Genomic DNA, 21731 nt, shown 5'->3' with positions numbered 1-21731 from the left:
GCGCCTGGTTCGGCGGTCGCTGGTCGCTAGTCGTACGAATTCTGTCATTTGTGTAGCATTTTTGAGTGCGAAATGTGGAAGATCCAGCTTCCAGGAACGGACGGCCGATGGGATGAATGTGGTGCGGAGCGTTCCGTGACGTCGATTGCGGAGGGGAAAGTTAAGAGACGGCGGAGCTTCGAAGGCGGACAAAACATCACTTTAGCCGCCTCTCCGCACCGGAAACTTCTCAGGCATCTGGCCTTATCTGTCCACTCGTTTTACTCATTTTACTCGTCATGTCCCAAATATGACAGAGGGCTCTCTCTCGACCCTGAAGTCATTTCATCCTGCGTCACTGGCACCATGAGCCTTGATCCCAGTGCCTTTCCGAGGTCGGACTCCCCCGCAAGCTCCGAAAGCTCCCTAACACGTACGCGTTTACAGGGGAAGGAAGGTCTGTTTCGCACCGCGGGCCCATTGATGTCCAAAATTCTTGTTTCTCATGTCTCTCTGTGAACTCTAGGATCTCTGAAAAGAGATAAGACCTACCGCCGCTATGCTTCGAGCGTGGAACGCGCCTTGTCGCTCTTCGACAATGCGTTGCAGGAATGGGCCGATTACATTTCCTTCCTTAGCCGTCTGCTGAAGGTAATCGCGGATGTGCATCTACGGTGAATAGCGTCTCTTTCTAATAGCTATTCAGGCCCTCCAAAATCACCCACCGGATCAAAATATAGTGCCACATAAAGTTCTGGTATCAAAGCGACTCGCTCAATGTCTCAACCCCTCATTGCCGTCAGGAGTTCATCAAAAGGCGCTAGAAGTCTACACATACATATTCGGGTTGATCAAGGTACTACAGCTTTGGACCCAATTGCGCAAGGTAGTAAATTGACACAAATTTAATGGCATTAGCTCGAGGGACTCTCGCACGACCTCCCATTGTACCTACCCGGTCTTGCCCCGACGTTAACTTTCGCATCGCTCACCGTTCGTCCGCTTTTCTTATCTCTGGTGGAGGGTTATATTCTCGATCTTGAACCATGGGCTTTGAGGCCAGCTTTGAAATCAATCTTGCTCGCATTGCTGCCTGGGCTTGAAGAAGAGACGAGCGAAGAATTCGGGCCTACGATGAGAATTATCAACAAACTGCGGGACGTTTCGGGACGACTTGAAACCCAGAAAGCATCAGAGGTTGAAGACGGTCCATCAGGCCAGTACTTTTGGCAGTGTCTCTTTCTGGCCTCGATCACGAATAGCAGCCGGCGGCTCGGGGTGCTTGCATATCTAAATCGCTACTTCCCAAAACTAGGCATCACCGATCGCCGACACAGCACAAGAAGCGACAGCGAAGCGAAGGAAGCTTTGGATCAGATTTCAGTGGCCGCTGAATCTGTTATCCGGCCAGAGCCTGGCTTGCTGATTCGCTGTTTTGCAACGGGTCTGCAAGATGAGCAGCTTCTGGTGCAGCGAAATTTTCTTGACCTCTTAGTCACCCACTTGCCTTTGAATTCTCCGATCTTGCAATCTCACATCATCGATCCCGATCGTGAGCTCTTAATCATTGCCGCAGTAGGTGTGGTGACACGGCGAGACATGAGCTTGAACCGTCGTCTTTGGGCGTGGCTTTTAGGGCCAGAGCCAACGCACGAAGGGCACTCTGATGAGCACAAGTCATCAGCCGACGCTTCACGGCCGGCTGATAACGACTCGAACGAGCTGTCACAATCTCAGTACTTCAGTCAAGTTGGTTTGCAACCACTGATCAATGGTCTCCTCAAGATGATTGAAACCGCACCGACAATACCCTCGGAACGGACCAAGCCGTTTCGAATTGCACTGTCCTTGATGGATCGTTGGGAGATAGGCGGTCAAATTGTTCCAGCTGTGTTCTTCCCGATCATGAATAGTGTTCAGTCATACGAGAAGGAGGCGCCCAAAGCCCATTTCGAAGAGGTTTTCCGCAGTGCCAGTGCTTTCTTCGATGGTGTCGAAAGCAGTGTCATATTTGCGGAACTTTTAGGTTTGATAGACTTTACCGTATCGGAAGTCGACAGCGGCAATGGCCAATCCTTGCACAAGCTGGAACTGGCAAGCTTTGTTCTCGATAACTTCAATGTCCATGAAGATGAGATGGTCCAGATCCACGCACCTTTGCTAACAGTATCAATGCTCGCCAAAATGCGTGAACTCTCACACCCACCAGCGCCCACCTCAGAGATCAGGGTTGCAAGACATGCTGTTTTTCAATCATCGCATACAGTGCTCAAGCTGCTAATTGCATTACTCAATGAGCGCGCCTTCTCGAGGAAGACTGCATCAGAAAAGTCTGTCTCCATGGATGCGAAAATTGAAGCAAATGAAATTCTTCCCAAAATCCACCAATTCTACGAAAACAGCAAGAGCAGTCTTGAACTTCCACCTCTCCCAGTCGGTCCGAAGCACCTTGGCGAAATGATCATCAAGGAGGCCTACGAGCTGTCCATCGAAGCGCTTGAAAGTCAAAGTCCAGACGCTGCTTTGAATGAGAAATCAAGTATTCTTGTCAAGCTACTCCAAAAGCTCCCAAGATCACGCATTCTTCGGGACAGACGATTCATTGACGCCATTTCGATCAGATTGACGAGGGCGACCGCTAGCATGACCTCAGCGTCTTTTGAAATCCTAACAACGATTGCCTCTGTGGTTACTAGTCTCTTCTTCACTCAGAGTCCAGGACTCTACGTCAGCTCTTCAGATGTGTCGGCCCTCATACCTCTTCTGACTGAAAGAATCTGGACCTATCTTTCCCCAATGTGCCCAAAATTCCACGTCGAGGCTGTGCGCTGTCTGTGGTTGCTTCACTCAATATCATGGGTGGACCATCTGGTTGAGGCTTCGATCACTTCACTCATGATCCGCGATTCTTCAAATGGCTTCGCGCACCTCTCTTCAGATAAGCAAGCTGAACGGTTCTATGTTCTGTGGAATCACAGTCATCACGGTGGACATGACCAGCCTCCTAAGCAAGTTCTAGAAGTCGGAGGAACGGCATTCTCCTACCAATGTTCCTTGCTTGAACGTCCACTCTTCATTGTGCTGGATTTGTTGTCCCAAGAACCGGGCGATATCCCCCAGAACGTGCAACAGTGGCTTCAAGAGCTTCCCTCCATTCACAAGTAAGGGGTCCGTCTATTTCTCCGTACGCTTACCTCTGCTAAACAATAACTCTCAGAGTCTTCTACATTCTTGTCTCCAAACTTGATGAGCTTTTCGAGCGAGGTGTTCCTGGTTTAAAACAAGACCAGGCCATTTCGCCGGACGACTTAAGAGAGTGCACTTACTTGCTGCGAACCGCCTCAAATATCATTTCGACTCTCGCACAACATGGGTGGATGACACTACTCACATCAACATTGAGTCAGCCCGAGAAAAAGCCAGATGCGATTGGCCGTGGTAGTAGTATAGACTCACAGAGCCTGCACGCTTCACTGTTTTGGTTTTGTTTGCAAATCATTCGGGCTCAGTCGGCGGCCACGGCGGAGACCCACTCTGACAGCGATAAACTCCAGAGTTCTGCCTTGCAGCTTCTGCGACAACTTCTTCTGGGGCCTGGTGCTGCGGATTTAGTTGAATCTGGCATCGATAGCATATTGGTTGATCGACTTCTCGTCGCTTCAGATGACAACAGCAGTAGCCTGGTCCAAGGAGCGCTAATTGACGCGCTTCTCGCCTCCCTCAAAGTACGCTTCGCCCATGTCTATCTGCCGCCTCACCCTCCCCGGCCCAAGCAACAGCGACCACCTTCGCGGTCCCGCGAACGGTTGACCAGTCCATCAATACTATCATTCACCACTGAGAAGGCAGAAAAATCACCTTCAACGCCTCAATTTCCGCAGCCGCCTGAGCACTTGCTGGACTGCTTGCTCAAAGGCATTGCTTCCACTAAATCACGAGAGATTTTGGATAAGTGGATAGGCCTCCTTTGCGAAGTGCTTCCACTCTTCTCGCACTCCATTTTTCAGGTTCTGCTGACGCTTGTAGGGTGCCTTTGCAAGGAGATCAAAGCCTACTTTGGCAAGCTCCAGCAAGCGTTTGAGCAGACAGAAGACTGGTCCATGGATAGATCTGAGCATGTGACCATCACCCTTCTTACCGGCCTGGAGACCTCCATTGCGCACGCGCACGAACGTCTTGTTAGGGAAGAGTCGCATACTCCTGTTGCAAAAAGCCCCGACCTCCCGCAAGGCTTTTTTGGGAATATGGTATCTGGTGTCTTCAACTCAGATAGCAGCCAAGGCAGGCCCAACACTGCGAACGACCGTCTGACGGTCTTACTTTGTTTGCAAGACGCAGTTCGCCTTTGCTTCTCAATTTGGGCGTGGGGGGCTAGTGATGGGGCTGGGTTTGCGCTTGACTCGGAATCGCTTGCTTCGTTCCAATACACATCACTGCGCATGCGAAATAGGACTCGCCGGATTCTCGAGCATTTCTTTGATGCCGAGGCCTTGGAATGCTTGGAAACTTTGGTAGAGATGTGGGCTAAGTCTGACATCAAGACTGCATCACTGATCTTCAGTCTTCTTCACACACTGGATGGATCCAGTCCCAAAATCACGATCCCAGCTGTTTTCAATGCAATCTACACGCGCACAAATCCTGCCGCGTTGGATCAACATCGCAAGTCGTCACTCACGTCCAGTGTTTCTGAATCTGAGCTTGCTAGTTTCCTGGTCGCATATGCCCGTTCACTGGACGATGACGTTCTCGACGAAATCTGGACTGACTGTACGACCTTCCTGCGCGACGTGCTCAGTAATCCCTTCCCGCATCGTCAGATTCTCCCCCGGCTTATCGAGTTCGCGGCAATCTTGGGGACGAAATTGGAAAATACCACATTTGGCGAAGATCGGCGAATGCGGAAAGAGCTCGGAGTAGGTTTGCCCTTCAATTTATGCGCGTGAATCACTGGTTGATGGCTGACCGACGCTCGGTTTTAATGCAGGATGTGGTGCTGCGGCTGTTGACAGCTGTGTTTACCAGCAAGCCCCTTGGACTGAATCAAGAACCGGGTCTTATGGCCAGGCCATCCTTCGACCATGACCGTAGCGCTGTGTCGCATACTGGCCCAGACGACATGCTCAGTATTCTGGCAGTATCGATGCCCTCGTTCTTGACGACCTTGGGGGATTCGGATCGTATCAATACAGCCATCAGTGCTGTTTCCACCAACCTAGTCGGGCCCTTGATCCGATCTCGCCTATTCCCAAACAATCTCAACCGCAATGTCATGGTCATATTGCAACAGATGGTCAAGGTGCCGGCTGCAGCCAAGCTGTGGAAGAAGGACATCGCCGATGCCTTTAATGACTCGCGGTTCTTCGGCATCCACAAGGACCTGGTTCAGAGCAATTGGCTGGAACTTCTCCGGCAATGGACGCTTTCCGATAGGGACCGTTTGTCCGAGATTCTCACTCGTCTTCCCCCACCCAGTGCAGCGGGCATCATGTTTGGGGTTGGCGCGTCTGCTGCGCGACTCGAGGCAGACCGGAAGGCACAACTCAATCTTCGTCGAATCGCTCTCTTAATTCTTTCGGCGGATCGCGACTACTTTGTTGCCGAGCTGCCGGGATTACTTCAGAAGATTGAGGATCTTCTCGCTGCGACTAATGTTTCTTCTCCCTCATCGGCTACTTGCTCGGAAATCTTCATGGTTCTCCGCGCTGTAGCGTTGAAGACATCGGCCAACGCGATCGCTCCATTCTGGCCGATGATCAACATGGAACTACAAGAGGCGATGGCCACGGTTCCTCGAGCCTCGCAAGCTGAGCTCTTCAATCCGTACTCGTTGCTGCAAGCTTGCAAGCTTCTTGATGTTTTATTGACCATCGCTCCTGATGACTTCCAGCTCCTCGAATGGCTCTTTGTCACTGACACGATCGACGCGGTGTATCCTCCCAACCGGTGGGAACCGGTGGCTCTGGCTGACGAAGTCTCACAAAGTTTCGGACCTCGTGGTGTCTTTTCGCCGACTCTTCCCGGAGACTCTTCCGAACCGGACGCACGCCCGGGCTTCAAACGACCTTGGCTCATTTCCGACCAGATCCGAGAAACCGCCAAGGACGAGATTGTGGAGCGCATTTTGCGCCCCTTCTTCAATCGATTGAGCATCTACGTGTTTGAGAGTACCTATGGGATGGGGAACGTGGATCTCGAAGTGTGCCAGCATGACCTCCTGGCCGATCTGTTCAACGAGAGTACTATGGCCAGTTAGCATGTTCGGGCTTTTCTTTTTGCAGTGGTTCACATATGTTGATATACAATGATGTCGAATCTATCCCGATCTTCCTGTCAATCCCTCACGTTGACCCATGGTTAGGTCGTGAGTCCCGACGGGTCTGGCCTAGTACGGAAGGGCTCTAAGCTTTAATTATCAAGTCGTGTCCGTATGCTGTACCTGTGATAGATATCTGGAAGTCATAAGCATCGTCTAAGAATTGCACTCGACATTTCATATAAAGAAATACACTTCCCAGACGGAATAGTCTCAGAATGTGGCAGGGTTGAGGGGTGTGCACTGCATTGAGTACTTTCGTCTCGTTCTTTGGCCGAGGAGATCGCGGCATGTGAGCCGACACCCGCCTCAAGCTCTCCCCGCCTGTCAGACGTCACATTTCTTCATTCTGTTCTCATCAACTTGCCACCGGTACATATCCCCCCATACCTGCCGCACGCACGATTCCCTTCACTCCACGAAGCAGTCCAGATCATTGTTCTCACGTATGCAGCAATCATTTGGAACGATGGCCTCCCGTTTCAGGAACTTGTCCGCGCTGGCCGGTCGGGCTGGCGCTGGCGCCCGACCTTTCTCCACGTCACGTCCTCGACTGGAGGCTGGCCCGTTGCCAGCGCGTAAGCCCGTGGGGGCTTTTCGAGGAGGGTACGTTTCCGTTTTGACATTATTCACGTTCTTCTCGAGGATCAAATATCTGCAAGGACCGGCTTGGCCCTATGCTTTCGACAATGCTTTCGTGTCTCGGAAAGTTGCAAACTGACCACCTCTAGACTCTTCGGCTTCTTGACTGGTGCCGTGGTTGCGGGCGCGTCCGTGTATTTTTATGTCCTGGGAGATTATCGTGTCTCCAACGAGATGCTGAGCGATGATATCAACGTAAGTCTTCCTCGTGCACGTTTGATTTTGCGCTTTTATCTTCCCCACGAATCGGTTTTCTATCTCCGCGTAGTCTGGACAGAGACAGGCTGACCATGCCGACTGTTTTTTCCCCTCTCTGGCGGTATTCACCGGAGAGGGAAAAACTTGGTCGACTATCACTTCTAGGCTTTGCAGAATGCCACTTTGAAGCTTCAATCCTATATCACGGAGCTGGAGGGTCGTGTAGATCAACTCAAGAAGAAATAGGGAGGGGTCACTGGTGCTCAATTTCCTTCTCTCGTCCTTTTTTTTTTTTTTCGAATCTCTTTGCAGCTAAATTTGTACCTGATCATTGGAGGGTGTTGGAGGTGTTTGATTTTGATCTCCGTTCTACATGTGTTAAACATCTTCTGCTATAGTTAGCAATCAGCATATGTCAATCCACCGCTTTTGTGATGATCTATTGAATCTCAATGCTGACAGCTGAAATGACCTTTAGATGGGTCAACGCTTCCCAATATTCAAAGTCAGAAACGTTCCAAAGACCAGAGTCCCAATGCTTGCCCGTCTATATGATTGCTGAATCACGTTCCAGGCGTACCTAACTAGTTGAGTAGTGCGCAGTGGCTGAATTTGGTAGCTCCGGCACGCCCACGCGGAAGCTATCCGGGGAGAACATGCAAACAAGCCAAACCCCCGTCTTATCGCGAATCTCCAACAGATTAACATTCTCTCCCATCACCAGGCGACTTTCTTTTTCGCGATCCGAGTACCACGACACTTGCCACCTGCACACTCCGAACAATAAAAAGAAGAAAAAGACAAAACCATGTTTCGCGTCGAACTGCTTGCAAATACAACAACCCACGCAACCCCCGGCTACACATACGTTGCAGACAGAGGACAAGCCCCCGCCAAAGCCAACATCACACCCGCGCTCAGCCGCAAACGCGGTATTAACAATGCAGGCAAAGGCGGCGATATCTCTTCGCGGCGTGCCAACGCTATCCTCCGCCATCTGGCCGAGCTAGACCGTGAAAATCAACGGGATGTGGCGGTCCCAGTTCCGGCCCGGCCAGCCAGAGAAGCGGGCGCGCGAGTCTCGCGAACTAAAACCAGCTCGAATGTGCGCCGCATTCTCGCCTCCCAGAAGACATTTCGGAATCATCTGGACGATGAAGACGCTGCCATTGCTGCGGGAGGGGGAGGGTTGAGCGTACCCGTGGGCGCGGCGGCCGTGGGACCCGCGGTGCCTTCACGAGTCAAATCGGCCGGGGGTATCATGGGTAATCCTGCGTCTCTGGGGACGCCGAGGCGAAGCTCGACGCCAGCCGCGGCTACCACCAGCGCTGCTGCTGGAAAAAAGAAGCGTGGTTCGACACTGACGACCGTGACGACTCCCTCGACTCCGGCACCGGCACCGTCACCAGCACCAGGAGCAGCGCCAGCAACGACAGACGCCAACAATCCCGAGACAGCGAACAACGAAGCGGAGAGGGAGGAAGAAGATATCGAGGAGCGAAAACACAAGATCTTGAAAACCGAATACGACAATGACCCTCTTCTGCGCTCTTATGGACCGAGTATACCGTCCGAAAGAATCATGGATCGCCTGCTCGCAGAACCACCGTTGGCTTATCATTCCTCCCGTGTGGCATCGCCCCTTTCAACGCAACTGCCCCGATCTTTTTGCTGTATGTGTGGATACTGGGGCAAAATCCGGTGCAAGAGCTGCCATTTGCGAACATGTGGATTGGAGTGTTACAAGGTGCACGAGGATTCGAGGTGCGGAGCTTTCTTTTAAGCGACGGTGCGAGACGGCTCTCTCTGCGAAACCTTTGGTGGATGGATGACTCCAGCCCATCTTCTACTTTCTCATCACGACTTGACGAATGTAACGGCTCCTTTTTCATATTTTTTTATTTTCTTCTCACAGCGACTGTACTATAGGACAATAGATTTTGGTAAATATAAGCTAATATGCATGTATTGTGGAAGTCGACACTTAGTTTCAAGTGAACGCTGTCTTCGCCAGGAAAATGTAGAGAAAAATAAAAGCCGGATAAAAAAATGAATACTCCACGCTCAACACTTCAAGTTGATACCGGCTCGGAGTTCGTCTTCACGAATCTCAAACATGACCTGCACTCCGACGAAGAGCACGGCGCAGCAAGAGATCATATACGCCACACCAGAGTATGACCCGGTAAGGCTACTCAGCAGCTCTTGAAGACCATCGAGCCCGAGCGCAAAGCCCACCAAATTGGCAATCATCAGCATAAGCACGTTGCCCACGGATCCGATGCCGGCCAAAACACGGTATGCAGTGGGACGTGAGCGCCATCGGCTGGCAGGGAAGAGCATTCCACCCAATACCTCGGGCAACACAAACAGTGTGATGAGCCAGCTCCACATCAACAGGCGCAGGTTGATGTCGTGCCACAGGGCCACAAAAGTGAACACTAACAAGAAGTTGCGGATTTGCAAGAATTTGGACATCAGACCTGACTGCGAGGATGACTTGGTTCCGGAAGGACTTCGTCCACCGCCGGCTCCGCCTAAAGGCACGTACACGTAGCGGACAATCCAGCGGTTGTACGAACGATGCCAGCCACGCCAAAATGCGAGGGCGGAATAATTGTTCGACATGCAGCGCACCATGTTCTCTGGGGGGTCGATCCCGTCAATAAGCGCCCAGAGTCGGAAGAATCGCCAGGGAATCAGCAGCTTAAGCCAGATGATATGCAGGTTAAAGAAAGCAAGCATGCTCAGCTGGCCAGGCGTAAAGAGAGACCAATTCGGGGAAGACTTTGAGATGGCAACGGCGTAAATGTAGTGGAGAATAAGCTCCATACACAACAAAGTGAGAAGAAAACGGATGCCGTAAAGCAGGGTGCGTGTTGAGGTCAGCGACGGCGCCTTGTAGCGTTGCTGCGAGACGTAGTCGTTGAAGGTGAGGATTGGACCGGCGAGGAACAAGGGTGAATAGAGAACATAGGCGATGTAGTTTCGCAGACTGAATGCTGAAGGCTCAGGCGGGATCTTGACACGATCTCGGTCAGAGAGATTCGCGGGGTCGAGTTGTTTCTTCTTGTGTGACCTGGTTAGCTATGCTCAGGGAATCAAATGACCTGAACTTGAGACTCACTTCGAGCGCATTGGCCGTAGGGTAGTGGAGACTCCAGTGGTGGTCCATGTTAAAGCTGATCAGACGCAAAATCGTGACCTTGAACAGGACTTCCCATCGGGGCATGATACCGCCAAAGCTATCGAGACTCTTGGCCCATTGAACGAGTAGGGTGTGTTTTTCACCCGAGGACCCGGGGCCCGGGGAAATAATCGTCGCAAGGACCTCAAGTTGGTACCCTCTGCACAACTCATTGGCGAACAAGATGCAGATATTGAAGGTCCACGTCGCAATAGGAACATAAGACCGGGGGAGGCTTTTCCCAATCTTGTAGTTCATGACGAGGATTGCCAATATTTTGAGGGCCGAAATGCCATGAAGCGCGGTAATGAATACGAGGCCGAATGCAAAGTCAAAGCGCATGCGCTGCTCTAGCTGCCCATCTGCAGCGGCATTGGCGGATCGGGCAATTCTGTGATCCGCGTTCGAAGGCGCCGTACATCGTTGATAGATACGTCGCAAAAGTGGATGAGCAATGAGAAGCAACAAAAGATAAGGGAAATTGTCGCGGAAGCCCGCGTATTGCGCATCGGAGTTGTCCTACGGTGGATCGAGCACCGAAAGTCAGCGGGGTTCGCGCACTGAAGAATCTTTCTTCCAAGAGGAATTCCAAACAAAAACAAAAAGACTCACAACAAGACGACCGGGGATCCAGCCCTGTGAAAGAAGGTGGGAGTATGTGGGATAGATAGGATGTGTGTCTGTTTAATGGCGAGGCCCGCAATTAGTATGTGTCCTGCTGCTCTGAAGCAACGAGTCGCCTGAGCGGCTGGAAACCTACCCTTGGAAGCATCCACAACTGTTTTGAACATCAATGGAACGAGCGTGATGAAGAAGAGATAGTAGATGAAGAATTCAGGCGTGCGCCAGAGTGGCGCTGGCCTGCCCTGGGCGATAGCGTTCGCTCGAGCATCTTTGGCGGCTGGAGGTCTCGTGTCAGCGGCAGTGACCCCGGGGGTAGTTGCGGTGGAGGTGAAGCGAGTGTCGAGGGTGTCGAGCGAATAGATTCGTCGTAGCCAGGAAAGAAGGGCAGGCATTTTACAGCAGGGGCATGGCGCGTACGACGGTCAGTCGAAGGTCAGAGAGATCTGAAGGTTTTCTCGAATGGGGAAGGGAGGTTTGGGAGTTGTGGAGGTGGAGGATCCTCAGGGGGGGCCGAGGTTGTCATGACCCAATTGGTGACTTGGGGCCAACTGGTGCCACATCATCAAATTGGCATCTATGAGAACGGTCTATCTATAGAACGACTCGACATTTATGGCTACGAACGCAGTGTTGCTTGGCTCAAATGACTTCATTTGTATAATTATCCCACGGTCTCTTAATGCCATTTGATTTTTCATCAGGTGCCCGTCGTCCACTACTTCGACCAGGATATAGCCGGTCTACACTGGGCGCGAACAGCTCTCAACCATAAGGCATTTTTACGGAAGAGTGATCAAATCCCCTTTTCGCCAGCGACTTTGATCGTAATCTCCGGATCCCGGGCGAGCGCACTTTTGCGTACAAGTCGAAGATCGCAAAGGAAAATAATGAGCATAGTTGCTCCCCCAAGAACGCCCAAGGTGACCATGGCGCCGATCACACCGGCGACTGGCGGAGTCATGCCCCCAGAAGATGTTGGAAAATTTGATGAAGCCGAAGTGCTTATCGAACTGGAGCATACTCCATCCGTGTTGCCGCAGGCTTGACACCATTGCTCCTGTGAGGTGATGGCGAATCGCTGGGTCGAAGCCACGAACTCTGTCCACGGAATCTCCAATGCCGATTGCTCAAACAACGGGTGAGCCTCGAGTTGGGTAGAACCCTCAATGCTGGTTCCGTTGTGAAACATAAAACGCACGTTGATCTCTGAATCGGAGGGCATCTCTGGTCCGGTCGCATTCGTGACGAGCTCCCAAACCATGGATGACGCATAAACGGGGATTCCGGTGAACCGGGCGTCCTTGGCGAGGCCAGCAAGGCCAAAGTAAGACAAAAAGGTCGAATACGCGCCAAATTGAACGCTCAGCTTTGTCTTTCCTCCCGAAACAATAGTTTGGTTCAGAGCTGTGAGCACTTGGCCTGCGAGTGACAAACCGGCTACTGCGCGAATGGGCTCTGAGCTGTTGTACGCGAGATTGAACTCGTGAATGTTGGCGAGGGCCGAGAGCTCGTGCATCACTTGATCAGATGGAAGGTTGCTTGTAGCATTGTGAATGGAGGCGACATTCAGCAGGTCCCAAATCGTGTATGCGTCTTTGAAATTGAGTTTCTTGGACGAGATGGTTTGGTTGAGATACGACTCCAGTGACTGATAAAGACTGCCCGTTGTGGAGGACAGTTGCTCGTATGAGTCTGAGGAGTAATACTCGTTGCTGCTCAAGAGCGCATTCTTGCAAGCAGACGCGCTCTGCAACCAGGTCTTGTCTTCACTGCCGGTGCCAGACTCAACGTTTGATATGGGAATGAGCTGATACCCGCCAAGAGGAGAGTGGATCACGGTTCCATTGCGAAGTGTTTCGTTGGCGGTTCGTCCGATAGGAGGATAGAGCCCTTGGAGGAAGGCCTGACCCGAGATCTGGATGACCGTATCTTGGGGTGCACTGGCAGTAACTTGTGCGATATCTACCACGCTAGAACTGATACCATCGATCTGATGCTGCGAGCTGGCCGAGACGTATCGCTCATGAAAAAATGCACCAGTCAAGTACTCTTGATGGTAACCGAGGTCTGTGAGCTTGGTCGGTGGGAGACCCTTGGCTGTTCGATCACCATGGCGCTGGAAGATATAGGCGCCTAAGATGCGTTCTGCACAGACAAGCTCGATGAGACATAGCGTCGCGATGGCCAGTAGAGCCTGCATAATCCCTCTTTCCCTGTAGATGGCAAACTTGGCCGAGTGATATCAACCCTGAGGAAAAAGAAAAGACAATCGAGTTGCCTTGCGGAGCACAAGAAATATCGCCGTCACATGCCTTCGATCTCAGTTCATTGAGTTAGCCCCCATCATGAAAATACCGGCCGCTGGTATGACGGACTCGTCCGCATAATTCGTGCTCTCTAGGCCGGTAAATTGCCGTGATTTCGCACCAGCACACACTCGTCAACTTTGAATTCAATCAGACGCCTCTGATTCATCATTCCATAGAAGCTCGGAAGGGTCGGCGCAGCTATCCACCGTCATGAATGAGAGCATGCCCAAGATCCCATGATCTGGGCTAATGTCTGGATCGCCATGCCCGGTTTTTTCCTGAACGCCGACACCCACTTTCGGGATTCTGTCCGCAATCTTGAATCTCTGTTGGAGATCATGGCTCCAGATCGAGCCCATCTTTTTTTCTCCTAAAAATGACACACGAGAACGGCGGTCTCACTATCCCCAAGAGGATTTCTGATCCTCGGTCTATTCGGTATCGCAATCACCGCACGGCAAATCGAGTACTCCATGGCTAGGATTGAGTCTGCTCCATAAGCTCAGTTAGACAAGTACCCAACCGATAGGTTAAAGCGCAGTCTCGCGCGAGTCATGCCAGTCAGGCTGATCGTGCACATCGATTATTGCAGCGTGACCAAAGACTGTTGTCAGATTGGGCTGGTGCCGAATTGTGGATCCTCGAGTCGGTTGACGTTGCCCGACCCCGGTGGAACGGATGTCTCGGTGCTTGTTTACTTTTGGGGCTAGACTCGGAGTTCAATTACTAGGACACAGTCCCCTCTATCTTACGTGCAGGCTGCTGTTGAGCTCGTGGTGATGACGCGATCCTTATCGACTTTGGAGACCCCGGTTGTAGGGCTACACCCCACTTTGCAGGAGAGCCGGGAGTTTTGGAATTGAAAAAAAGAACGGTCTCTTAAAGCAATACTCTCTTATAGAAGATGACAGGATGTGTAAAAACAAAAGAAGAAATTAATCCTAGTGGATATCCTCCGTCGTCGGTGATCTTCCAGTGTCGGGCGACTCTGTAACCTTACCATGTCCGGGCTCTTATTGCGTCCTGGGCAGAACGACCTGGAGGGGCACGAGAGGGCTACGAACATGAAGCGTAGAGATGGACATGTGATATGCAGCTTCCTACAGTACTCGATCGTCGAAAGCAAGATCAACGCCCGACGTAGGTAAAACATGGCTTCAAAGACAGATGTCTATTCGCCAATGAAAACATGTGTGTCGCCCTGGTTCGGAAGCAGGGAACCGTCCATGATAGGTGAGGGCAACCAATTGGACCATACTACGTGTGAAGGTGATCTTTCTACGGAAATGTTTGCAGGGCAGAGCTACGTATCTAAAAGGGAAAAAAAATGCCTTTCAAATCCTGGAAGATTAATCCCTTCCATTTGGAGAACCATGATCGCGTTACCAGAGGACTACCTTTAAAATTTGGGAGTTCTAGGGAATACAGTCCAATTTCTATCCTTATATTGACCATAAACTTGATGGGAGACTTGGCAAAAAATGTGTGAGAAAACTTCTAAGAAGACTGATCAGATGTCTTTGTTGATATCTATTAGAGCCGATGAAAGGCAGGCGATAAGAGAAAGGTGATGTCAGCCTGGTAAGTTTGCTGTGATGGTGGACCTTTCCGATTGGATGATACATAGATTCCCTTGGTGATTCTCAACCTTGCGCGCATTCAGTCATTGGCAATCCTCGAAATTTGAGATTTCCAATGTCCAGATTGCATGTGTAGGGCAACGCACGCCTCGCAGGCAGACATTTACCACCCCTTCTATAAAAAGAAAAAAAAAAAGACAGACCGAGTTCTTTCCGTTCAACCTTTCGCGACAAGAGTGAAGCCGTTGACGAAAAAGCTTCGTGAGACATGTGGAAGTGGAGCCTGCCAGGCTGCCGGTGGGCTCTACGGATGATTGATAAGCATCACCAGGGCACTGGCGTTGACTTACTTCCCAGTTTCAGGGACTGACTACGTCGTTACTCATTAGAGGTCAGCAGTCACTAATTGTTACTCGAGAGTTACAGCAGTCGTACATGAGCTACTTTTGCGTTAATGAATGGGCGACTACCACTGCCTCCTTAGTACATACTTACGGGCTTCTTGTACATGCTGTGATCTGACCAAGTCAACCGGTCAATAGGTGGTTCCGTAGAATCAGTCTGATGAATCAATAAATCCAACACCCGTTTATTCCGCCCACATTCCCCCTACTAAAAGAAAAAACAGAAACAAAAACAAAAAAAAGTACGAGCAAGGTTCTGACGGAACCGATGCCGAATCTCCAGAATAAAAAAAAGCAAGCTTTTCTTTGGCCGGTGCAGAAGCGGGGACACCATGACTCGCGGGCTCGGAGAATTCGCTTGAGACGGACGACATACAACATGGATCGATCGATCGGTAGTACTGGATGGATTTGTTTACTCCGATTGGTTTCTTTTCCCTTTTCAAGGCAAATGGGTGTCTCGCTGTAGATTGAGGTACTACGTGATCCCCGCAGCTGCCGCTTCATATAGGAACGAATTCCATTCGAGTGAGACCGAAATGTCTTGCGTATCATCTCTTTGTGAACAAGAGGAAACTGCTGCTCTTGATGCAGTCCAATGGACTGTTTCTGTGATACATTAATTGAATCGATCCGTCCTTGATCCCACCATCACCTACCTTGTATAGAATAATCTTCCATCATCAGACTTTTACACATCGACCTCACCATGGAGATCAGTACAAGATTAGATACCTCAAATCGCCCAGATGAGTGGAAGATTGAACAGGGCATGGCTGGCCACAAGCTGCCCATCCTGGATCAAACCGGCAGCGAAACCGTCCATGTTTATCCCCCTTCCTCCGCTCACAGTTTCAAGAATGAAAAAGCCATCGAGGCTGTCGGGGACCGGGAAAAGCTGTTTTCGCGAGAGCGCGATGGTTGGGAAGGGTATGTTGATTTCGTTCATTGCTTACCCCTTTTTTCCTTTTATAGGTTAAGAAAAGAAAACACCTCGAGGTGATCACATTTGCTGGGACCTGGCTCACTCGCGAATAGATACATCGAATGGGAAGAATTCCCGGAAAAAAAAGCACAGGCACACAAGATCCTCACATCGCAGTCATTTCCCGAATGTCCAGACTACATGTTTGGACCGATTCCGGACACCAATCCGGTACTCACGGGAGATGACTTCAAGGCCTGGCATGCAGCGCTGGGCGGCGAGCTCACCACGGCAGCGGATGATTCCTGGCGTATAGTCTTGGAGGAGAAACATCCGGATATGCTTCACCTCCTTCAATTTCCGTATAACGGCGAGCCTCCCAAACGGCTCACCACTTCCGAGGTGGTCACACCCAACCCCCTTCATTTTGTGCGGAATCACGGAGGGATCCCAATCATCGACAAGGACAAGTGGGATCTCCGACTCGACGGTCTGGTGGCCAATCCCAAGACTTATTCCCTGGAGGAGTTGATGGATGAGTCTCGCTTCCCTCGTATAGAAAAGACCGCCACGATGCAGTGCTCGGGGACTCGACGGATTGAGCAAATCAATGAGTACGGAGGTCAGGGCGACGAAGTGCCCCAAGCTCCGTGGGCCGAAGGTGCGATTGGCACCGCACGCTACGTGGGCATCAGCTTGAAGAAGGTGATTAAAGACTGCGGGGGTCTCGTTGGGGGAGCGAAACATCTTGAATTTTACGGCGTTGATACCTATGTCAAAGATCTCGAAGTCGGGAACTATGTCGTGAGTGTTCCCTGGTCCAAGGTGAAAGCCAACGAGGTGATCTTGGCATGGGAGATGAATGGCGAGCCTCTACCCAAGATCCACGGGTATCCTCTCCGCGTAGTCGTCCTCGGCTATATCGGTGCTCGCAGTGTCAAGTGGCTCTACCGGATCAAGGCCATCGAGAACTCCTCTCGAGCCCCCGTGCAGGCCAAGGAGTATCTCTACTTCAATCAGCAAGTGGGCAAGTATAACCTACGCCCGACGGATGGGATTCAGATCCAGGAGATGCCCGTCAGCTCGGCGATCATGACACCGTGGACTAAACAAACCATCATCCACAATGGCAAGATTCACTGCAAAGGCTGGGCATATTCAGGCGGAGGTCGATGGCCCGAGCGAGTCGAAGTGTCTGTCGATGGAGGTTTCAGCTGGTACGCCGTACCTCCAGAGAAGATGTCGGAGAAAGGGCGCTGGAGATGGCGCACATGGGAAATCGACGTCCCATGTGACGTGGAAGGTTGGATTGAGATTGTGTGTCGCTGCTGGGACAATGCTCTCAATACACAGCCTTTGAATGTGCGGGCAGCGTGGAATTGGGGTCTGCATGTGACCTCGTCTGCCCATCGCATCAAAGTTTACAGTGTCAACAAAAGTCGAGACGTGACCCGCAAGCGCTTGGAGCAGTTTGAACATCTAGGAATTCCCCTTGCCCCACTGACCCGCTACGAAGCCGTCTCCTCGCAGACCCCGGAGGAGTACGAGCAATTCTGGCGAGATCATGACCCTCGGGACGTTGACGACTAATAGGCTGGCGAGGTTTGATATAATGTATATAGTATGAGGTGTGGTGAGTAATTTTGTCGAGCACAATCTTGAATTATGAATTTCGACTTTGGGTACTGATGAGCGCGTATTAAAGAAAGATCCAGCATTGAACAGACTTGAGTCTATTTATGGATTAGTAGTACTAGTAAGCGGTCTTTCACTGGCGTTCGTGTTCAATACTCCTGTTGTACAGTACAAGAGGGCTAAATGGAGACGAGTTAGTTCGGTCTGGCATTAACTCCTGGGCTGATGACGGATAAATAAGTCGAGATAGGACAATAAGAGGTTCAACATGTGAAGAGAGAGAGAGAGAGAGGCTGTTCGCCTTCCTCGGAACAGTTCGGCCTGATGAGTCCCCCGCAGAGATGATTAGCTCAGCGCTTTTTTTGAGGCGGGTCAGACCCTGATTCTTTAGGCTCGCAATGTTCAGCCCAGTTCGCCTACCTTCAAACCCGATACGCAGACACAGTTAGACATCATGGCCAGCAAGAGGGTAAGCATCGTTTTTTAATTCATCTTAATATTTGATTAAGTCAGAGCTTCGACTGTCAACGACCACAATTATACCCACCACAGCCATTTCATGCATGCCTCGTTTCTCGCTCTACTGGGCTAACGCGGGATCATTCTAGATTGCGTTCAAGGTCCATGGCACCGTGCAAGGTGAGAGCGCCCTCCCCGAGCCCAGACACCAAAATTATCTAGCCGCTTCATCGCCAGATGATTGCTCATGGAAGCTATGAGTACTGACCACTTCATGCTGACGATGCCATTGATCCAGGTGTTGGATTCCGGTATGTTTGCAGCGTCTGGTACTGAAGATGTTGGATGACATCATGTGCTTTGCTTCATTTGGAAAAGCGTACATGAGTATGATACCTAACCCCTGTCTGTTTGGCAGCGATTTCACCCAGAAATGTGCCACCAAGGACAAGATGAGCGGCTGGGTTCGAAACACTACTTGTGGAAGAGTGAGTTATCCTGGACTAGTTTTTCATTTGTTTTTCTTTTTCATTTTTCTTCATTGCAGGTACCAGTACTGGGTCATGGAACGCTTGCGCTGATGGAGAATGAATACCAGGTCGAGGGAGAAGTACAGGGCCCCGAACCGTCTGTTCAGGAATTTCTCAAGCAAATCGACAAAGGACCCCGTCATGCGCACGTGGTCAAGCTTGAGAAGCGAGAGTTGGATGTCAAGGAAGGAGACGATCAATTTGTAGTGCTGCGGACTGGGGAGTCTACCTTCCAATCCGGTGTATGATCCGCATCGGCGTGGATTGTCAGGTTTCTAGCTGTTGGTGACACTGCAGTCTCTATCCTCCAAGATGATGAACCTTTTTTCTCCATCGTGGGAAATTGGTAGGTTCCAGACCACCAGAGTCCACCATTGGGTCTTCCCTTTGAGATTTCCTTTGAGGATAACCAGAAGATCCAATATCTATTAGATGATCGTGGAGCATGACTACCGTGACTAGTAAAAAAAAATGTCATCTGTGCGCGGCGTACCTGCGATAGACGAGGAGTGCGGATTCTGAGGCATCAGAACCCCATCAGAATTCTCTCCGCGACTTGAATGAGCAGCTGGGGTCCAAAGCAGTACCCAGTGCTGAGGGCTTGCAATCAGACCATGCTCCCAGTCAGTGAGAGAATCTCCATTCTCACTGGATGCCCGAGATCCCCGAGACAAAGGGCTCCTAAAACCGCAAATCAGAGGTACCGGGCTTTGATCGAGGCACAGTCATCGGCGACTGCTGTCTCAGTGGTAGTAGCTTCAGAGAACTGTCGAGCTGGACAAGTGATCTGGCTGGATCGAACGGACGCGGTGGGTCCTGAACCACGATCACGTTCCACCTGCCCCGGGACGAGAGGTGGGCGACGAAGGAGTAAATGGTCAACTCTCGGTCACTTCGGCGTCTGCAGGTGGACAGGGCGGTGGATATTGGTGCAGTGGTCGGGAATTGTAGAATTATTGGAGCTCAATCTGCCTGCACATCCCGAAAGATTCTCGGCAGGCCGTGACTCAGTGCCTGGCGGGCAGAATAGGAAGAGTTGGCCACCCCCGAGTCCTCCCGAGGTCATCTGGCCTGTCCCCTGGATCCATCCTGATTTCTGACGGTAATCGATTGACGTGCGCTGGTTTTAACAAAGGTAAAGAGTGCACTGCTAGGATAATGGGAAGCTTTGCGATGCTGCTTCTTGTTCGTGAACGATCGATCCGGGCTGATGTCGATGGGATACACAGACTGACGAGCCCGCCAACGATGCAATCGAGCTGCAGGGCAGTCGATCGACAAGTGGGCCGTGTTCTGCATGGAACCTGTCGGTATTTTCGAGGCTGACCCGAAGATCGTCATGGAGCACCGGGTGGCCAATCAGACACACGGGAATGCCGTCACTCTTTCAGGTACTCCCCTGGTCCCAGTTCCATAGTTTCGAGAAGGGCATATCAAATGGCGAGAAACGTGGACTCGGATAGAAATCCATCTGACTGCTTGATTTTTTTTTTTTCATCGGGAGAATCTGATTCACGGTGTTTGTTCGGCATTCGTATTCTTTCGGGCTGTGTGGCTCGCATGTGCTGAATCGTATAAATTAGGAGACCATCGCGTCCTTCTCACGTTTATTCTGCATGATCATACTACAACAGTCACTGACCACAAAACCAACTCTTTGAATCATGAATTCACTATCAACACTATCACGGGCGCGATCACTTCGGGTCACTACGCGGCCTCAGACCGTCCTGTACTTTGCGATTCGCTCCTATTCGGGAGTTGCCACGACTTGCCATGGCCCGCCCAGCTTCCAGCGACGTTCATCACCATTGACCTACACAACGAAACGCCCCATTTCCTCAACCCCTCACCCCCAGATCAAGGAGTACTTCCCCCCACCCGAAAATTCAGCAGTCAAAGAAGTGGACTCGGCTTGGGCTCATCCAGTGTAAGCTCAGACAGCCTCTCTCCCCCCCGTGATATTTGCTATGGGTGAACTTGAACTGACGAGAGAACCGAAAATATGGCAGTTACACCGAGGCACAAGTGCAGAGTGTACGAGTGGCACACCGTGAAGCTCGAGACTGGTCCGATTGGGTTGCCCTCGGAACCGTTCGCTTCTTCCGTTGGGGCATGGACTGGGTGACGGGATACAAGCATCCTGAACCGGGTCAGCAACTTTCAGAACGGTTCAAAATGACAGAACAAAAGTGGTTGACCCGATTCGTCTTCTTGGAGAGTGTGGCGGGTGTACCTGGCATGGTGGGCGGGATGCTGCGACACCTCCGCAGTCTTCGAAAGATGAAGCGTGACAATGGATGGTAAGTGACCGGTGTCTCTCTGTCATTTGAGAACGAATGTCTCCACAGGAACACTGCTGACCCGGTTTTGCTGTCATAGGATCGAGACTCTGCTCGAAGAAGCTTTCAATGAGCGCATGCACCTTCTCACGTTCCTCAAGCTGGCCGAACCGGGCTGGTTCATGCGCCTGATGGTCCTCGGTGCCCAGGGTGTCTTTTTCAACGGATTCTTCCTCGCATACTTGATCTCACCCCGTATTTGTCACCGATTTGTGGGATATCTCGAGGAGGAGGCCGTTTTGACCTACACCCGTGCCATCCAAGAGCTCGAGAATGGTCATCTCCCAGATTGGGACAAGCTGGAGGCCCCCGAGATTGCCGTGCAGTATTGGAAGATGCCCGAAGACAAGCGCACCATGCGGGACTTGCTGTTTTACGTCCGTGCAGACGAGGCCAAGCATCGCGAAGTCAATCACACCTTGTCAAACCTGAACCAGGCGATCGATCCCAACCCGTATCATACGGAGTATCGGAACCCAGCTCGCGATCATCCGTCTCGAGGCATCGAGAACTTGAAGGCGACAGGCTGGGAGCGAGAAGACATCTTTTCGTGATGGTGGAATTTTTATTTTTTTTATTTTTCTTTGCTGAAATTTCTTGT

At 51.2% G+C, this 21731-nt stretch overlaps 8 protein-coding genes across 8 annotated transcripts; 6 read left to right on the top strand and 2 right to left on the bottom strand.

The window, feature by feature from the left end:
- Window positions 1-72: 72 nt before the first annotated feature.
- POX_a01128 (Protein dopey) lies at window positions 73-6235 on the top strand (the record flags this gene model as incomplete). The annotated part of the gene is made up of 6 exons (XM_050110058.1): window positions 73-412; window positions 506-630; window positions 686-835; window positions 898-3140; window positions 3197-4895; window positions 4967-6235. 6 exons carry the CDS (start codon window positions 73-75, stop codon window positions 6233-6235), a joined length of 5826 nt encoding a protein of 1941 aa, XP_049973826.1.
- A 508-nt stretch (window positions 6236-6743) lies between these two features.
- POX_a01127 (uncharacterized protein) lies at window positions 6744-7381 on the top strand (the record flags this gene model as incomplete). The annotated part of the gene is made up of 3 exons (XM_050110057.1): window positions 6744-6901; window positions 7027-7132; window positions 7301-7381. 3 exons carry the CDS (start codon window positions 6744-6746, stop codon window positions 7379-7381), a joined length of 345 nt encoding a protein of 114 aa, XP_049973825.1.
- Window positions 7382-7943: 562 nt separating this feature from the next.
- POX_a01126 (uncharacterized protein) lies at window positions 7944-8918 on the top strand (the record flags this gene model as incomplete). The annotated part of the gene is made up of 1 exon (XM_050110056.1): window positions 7944-8918. The coding sequence occupies one exon, from the start codon at window positions 7944-7946 to the stop codon at window positions 8916-8918; it is 975 nt and encodes a 324-aa protein (XP_049973824.1).
- A 281-nt stretch (window positions 8919-9199) lies between these two features.
- POX_a01125 (Glycerol uptake protein 1) lies at window positions 9200-11338 on the bottom strand (the record flags this gene model as incomplete). The annotated part of the gene is made up of 4 exons (XM_050110055.1): window positions 9200-10204; window positions 10263-10841; window positions 10935-11002; window positions 11083-11338. The coding sequence occupies 4 exons, from the start codon at window positions 11336-11338 to the stop codon at window positions 9200-9202; spliced, it is 1908 nt and encodes a 635-aa protein (XP_049973823.1).
- Window positions 11339-11739: 401 nt separating this feature from the next.
- POX_a01124 (uncharacterized protein) lies at window positions 11740-13146 on the bottom strand (the record flags this gene model as incomplete). The annotated part of the gene is made up of 1 exon (XM_050110054.1): window positions 11740-13146. The coding sequence occupies one exon, from the start codon at window positions 13144-13146 to the stop codon at window positions 11740-11742; it is 1407 nt and encodes a 468-aa protein (XP_049973822.1).
- Window positions 13147-15948: 2802 nt separating this feature from the next.
- On the top strand, window positions 15949-17754 carry POX_a01123 (uncharacterized protein; the record flags this gene model as incomplete). The annotated part of the gene is made up of 2 exons (XM_050110053.1): window positions 15949-16169; window positions 16278-17754. 2 exons carry the CDS (start codon window positions 15949-15951, stop codon window positions 17752-17754), a joined length of 1698 nt encoding a protein of 565 aa, XP_049973821.1.
- A 499-nt stretch (window positions 17755-18253) lies between these two features.
- POX_a01122 (uncharacterized protein) lies at window positions 18254-19036 on the top strand (the record flags this gene model as incomplete). The annotated part of the gene is made up of 5 exons (XM_050110052.1): window positions 18254-18268; window positions 18408-18438; window positions 18557-18569; window positions 18677-18746; window positions 18806-19036. 5 exons carry the CDS (start codon window positions 18254-18256, stop codon window positions 19034-19036), a joined length of 360 nt encoding a protein of 119 aa, XP_049973820.1.
- Window positions 19037-20452: 1416 nt separating this feature from the next.
- Window positions 20453-21684, top strand: POX_a01121 (Alternative oxidase; the record flags this gene model as incomplete). Its single annotated transcript, XM_050110051.1, has 3 exons — window positions 20453-20718; window positions 20801-21091; window positions 21171-21684. 3 exons carry the CDS (start codon window positions 20453-20455, stop codon window positions 21682-21684), a joined length of 1071 nt encoding a protein of 356 aa, XP_049973819.1.
- Window positions 21685-21731: the final 47 nt, after the last annotated feature.

The sequence above is a fragment of the Penicillium oxalicum genome, chromosome I (assembly GCF_001723175.1).
Source record: "Penicillium oxalicum strain HP7-1 chromosome I, whole genome shotgun sequence".
In the NCBI taxonomy this organism is placed as follows: Eukaryota; Fungi; Ascomycota; class Eurotiomycetes; order Eurotiales; family Aspergillaceae; genus Penicillium; species Penicillium oxalicum.
This window is presented reverse-complemented; position numbering and strand designations above follow the sequence as displayed.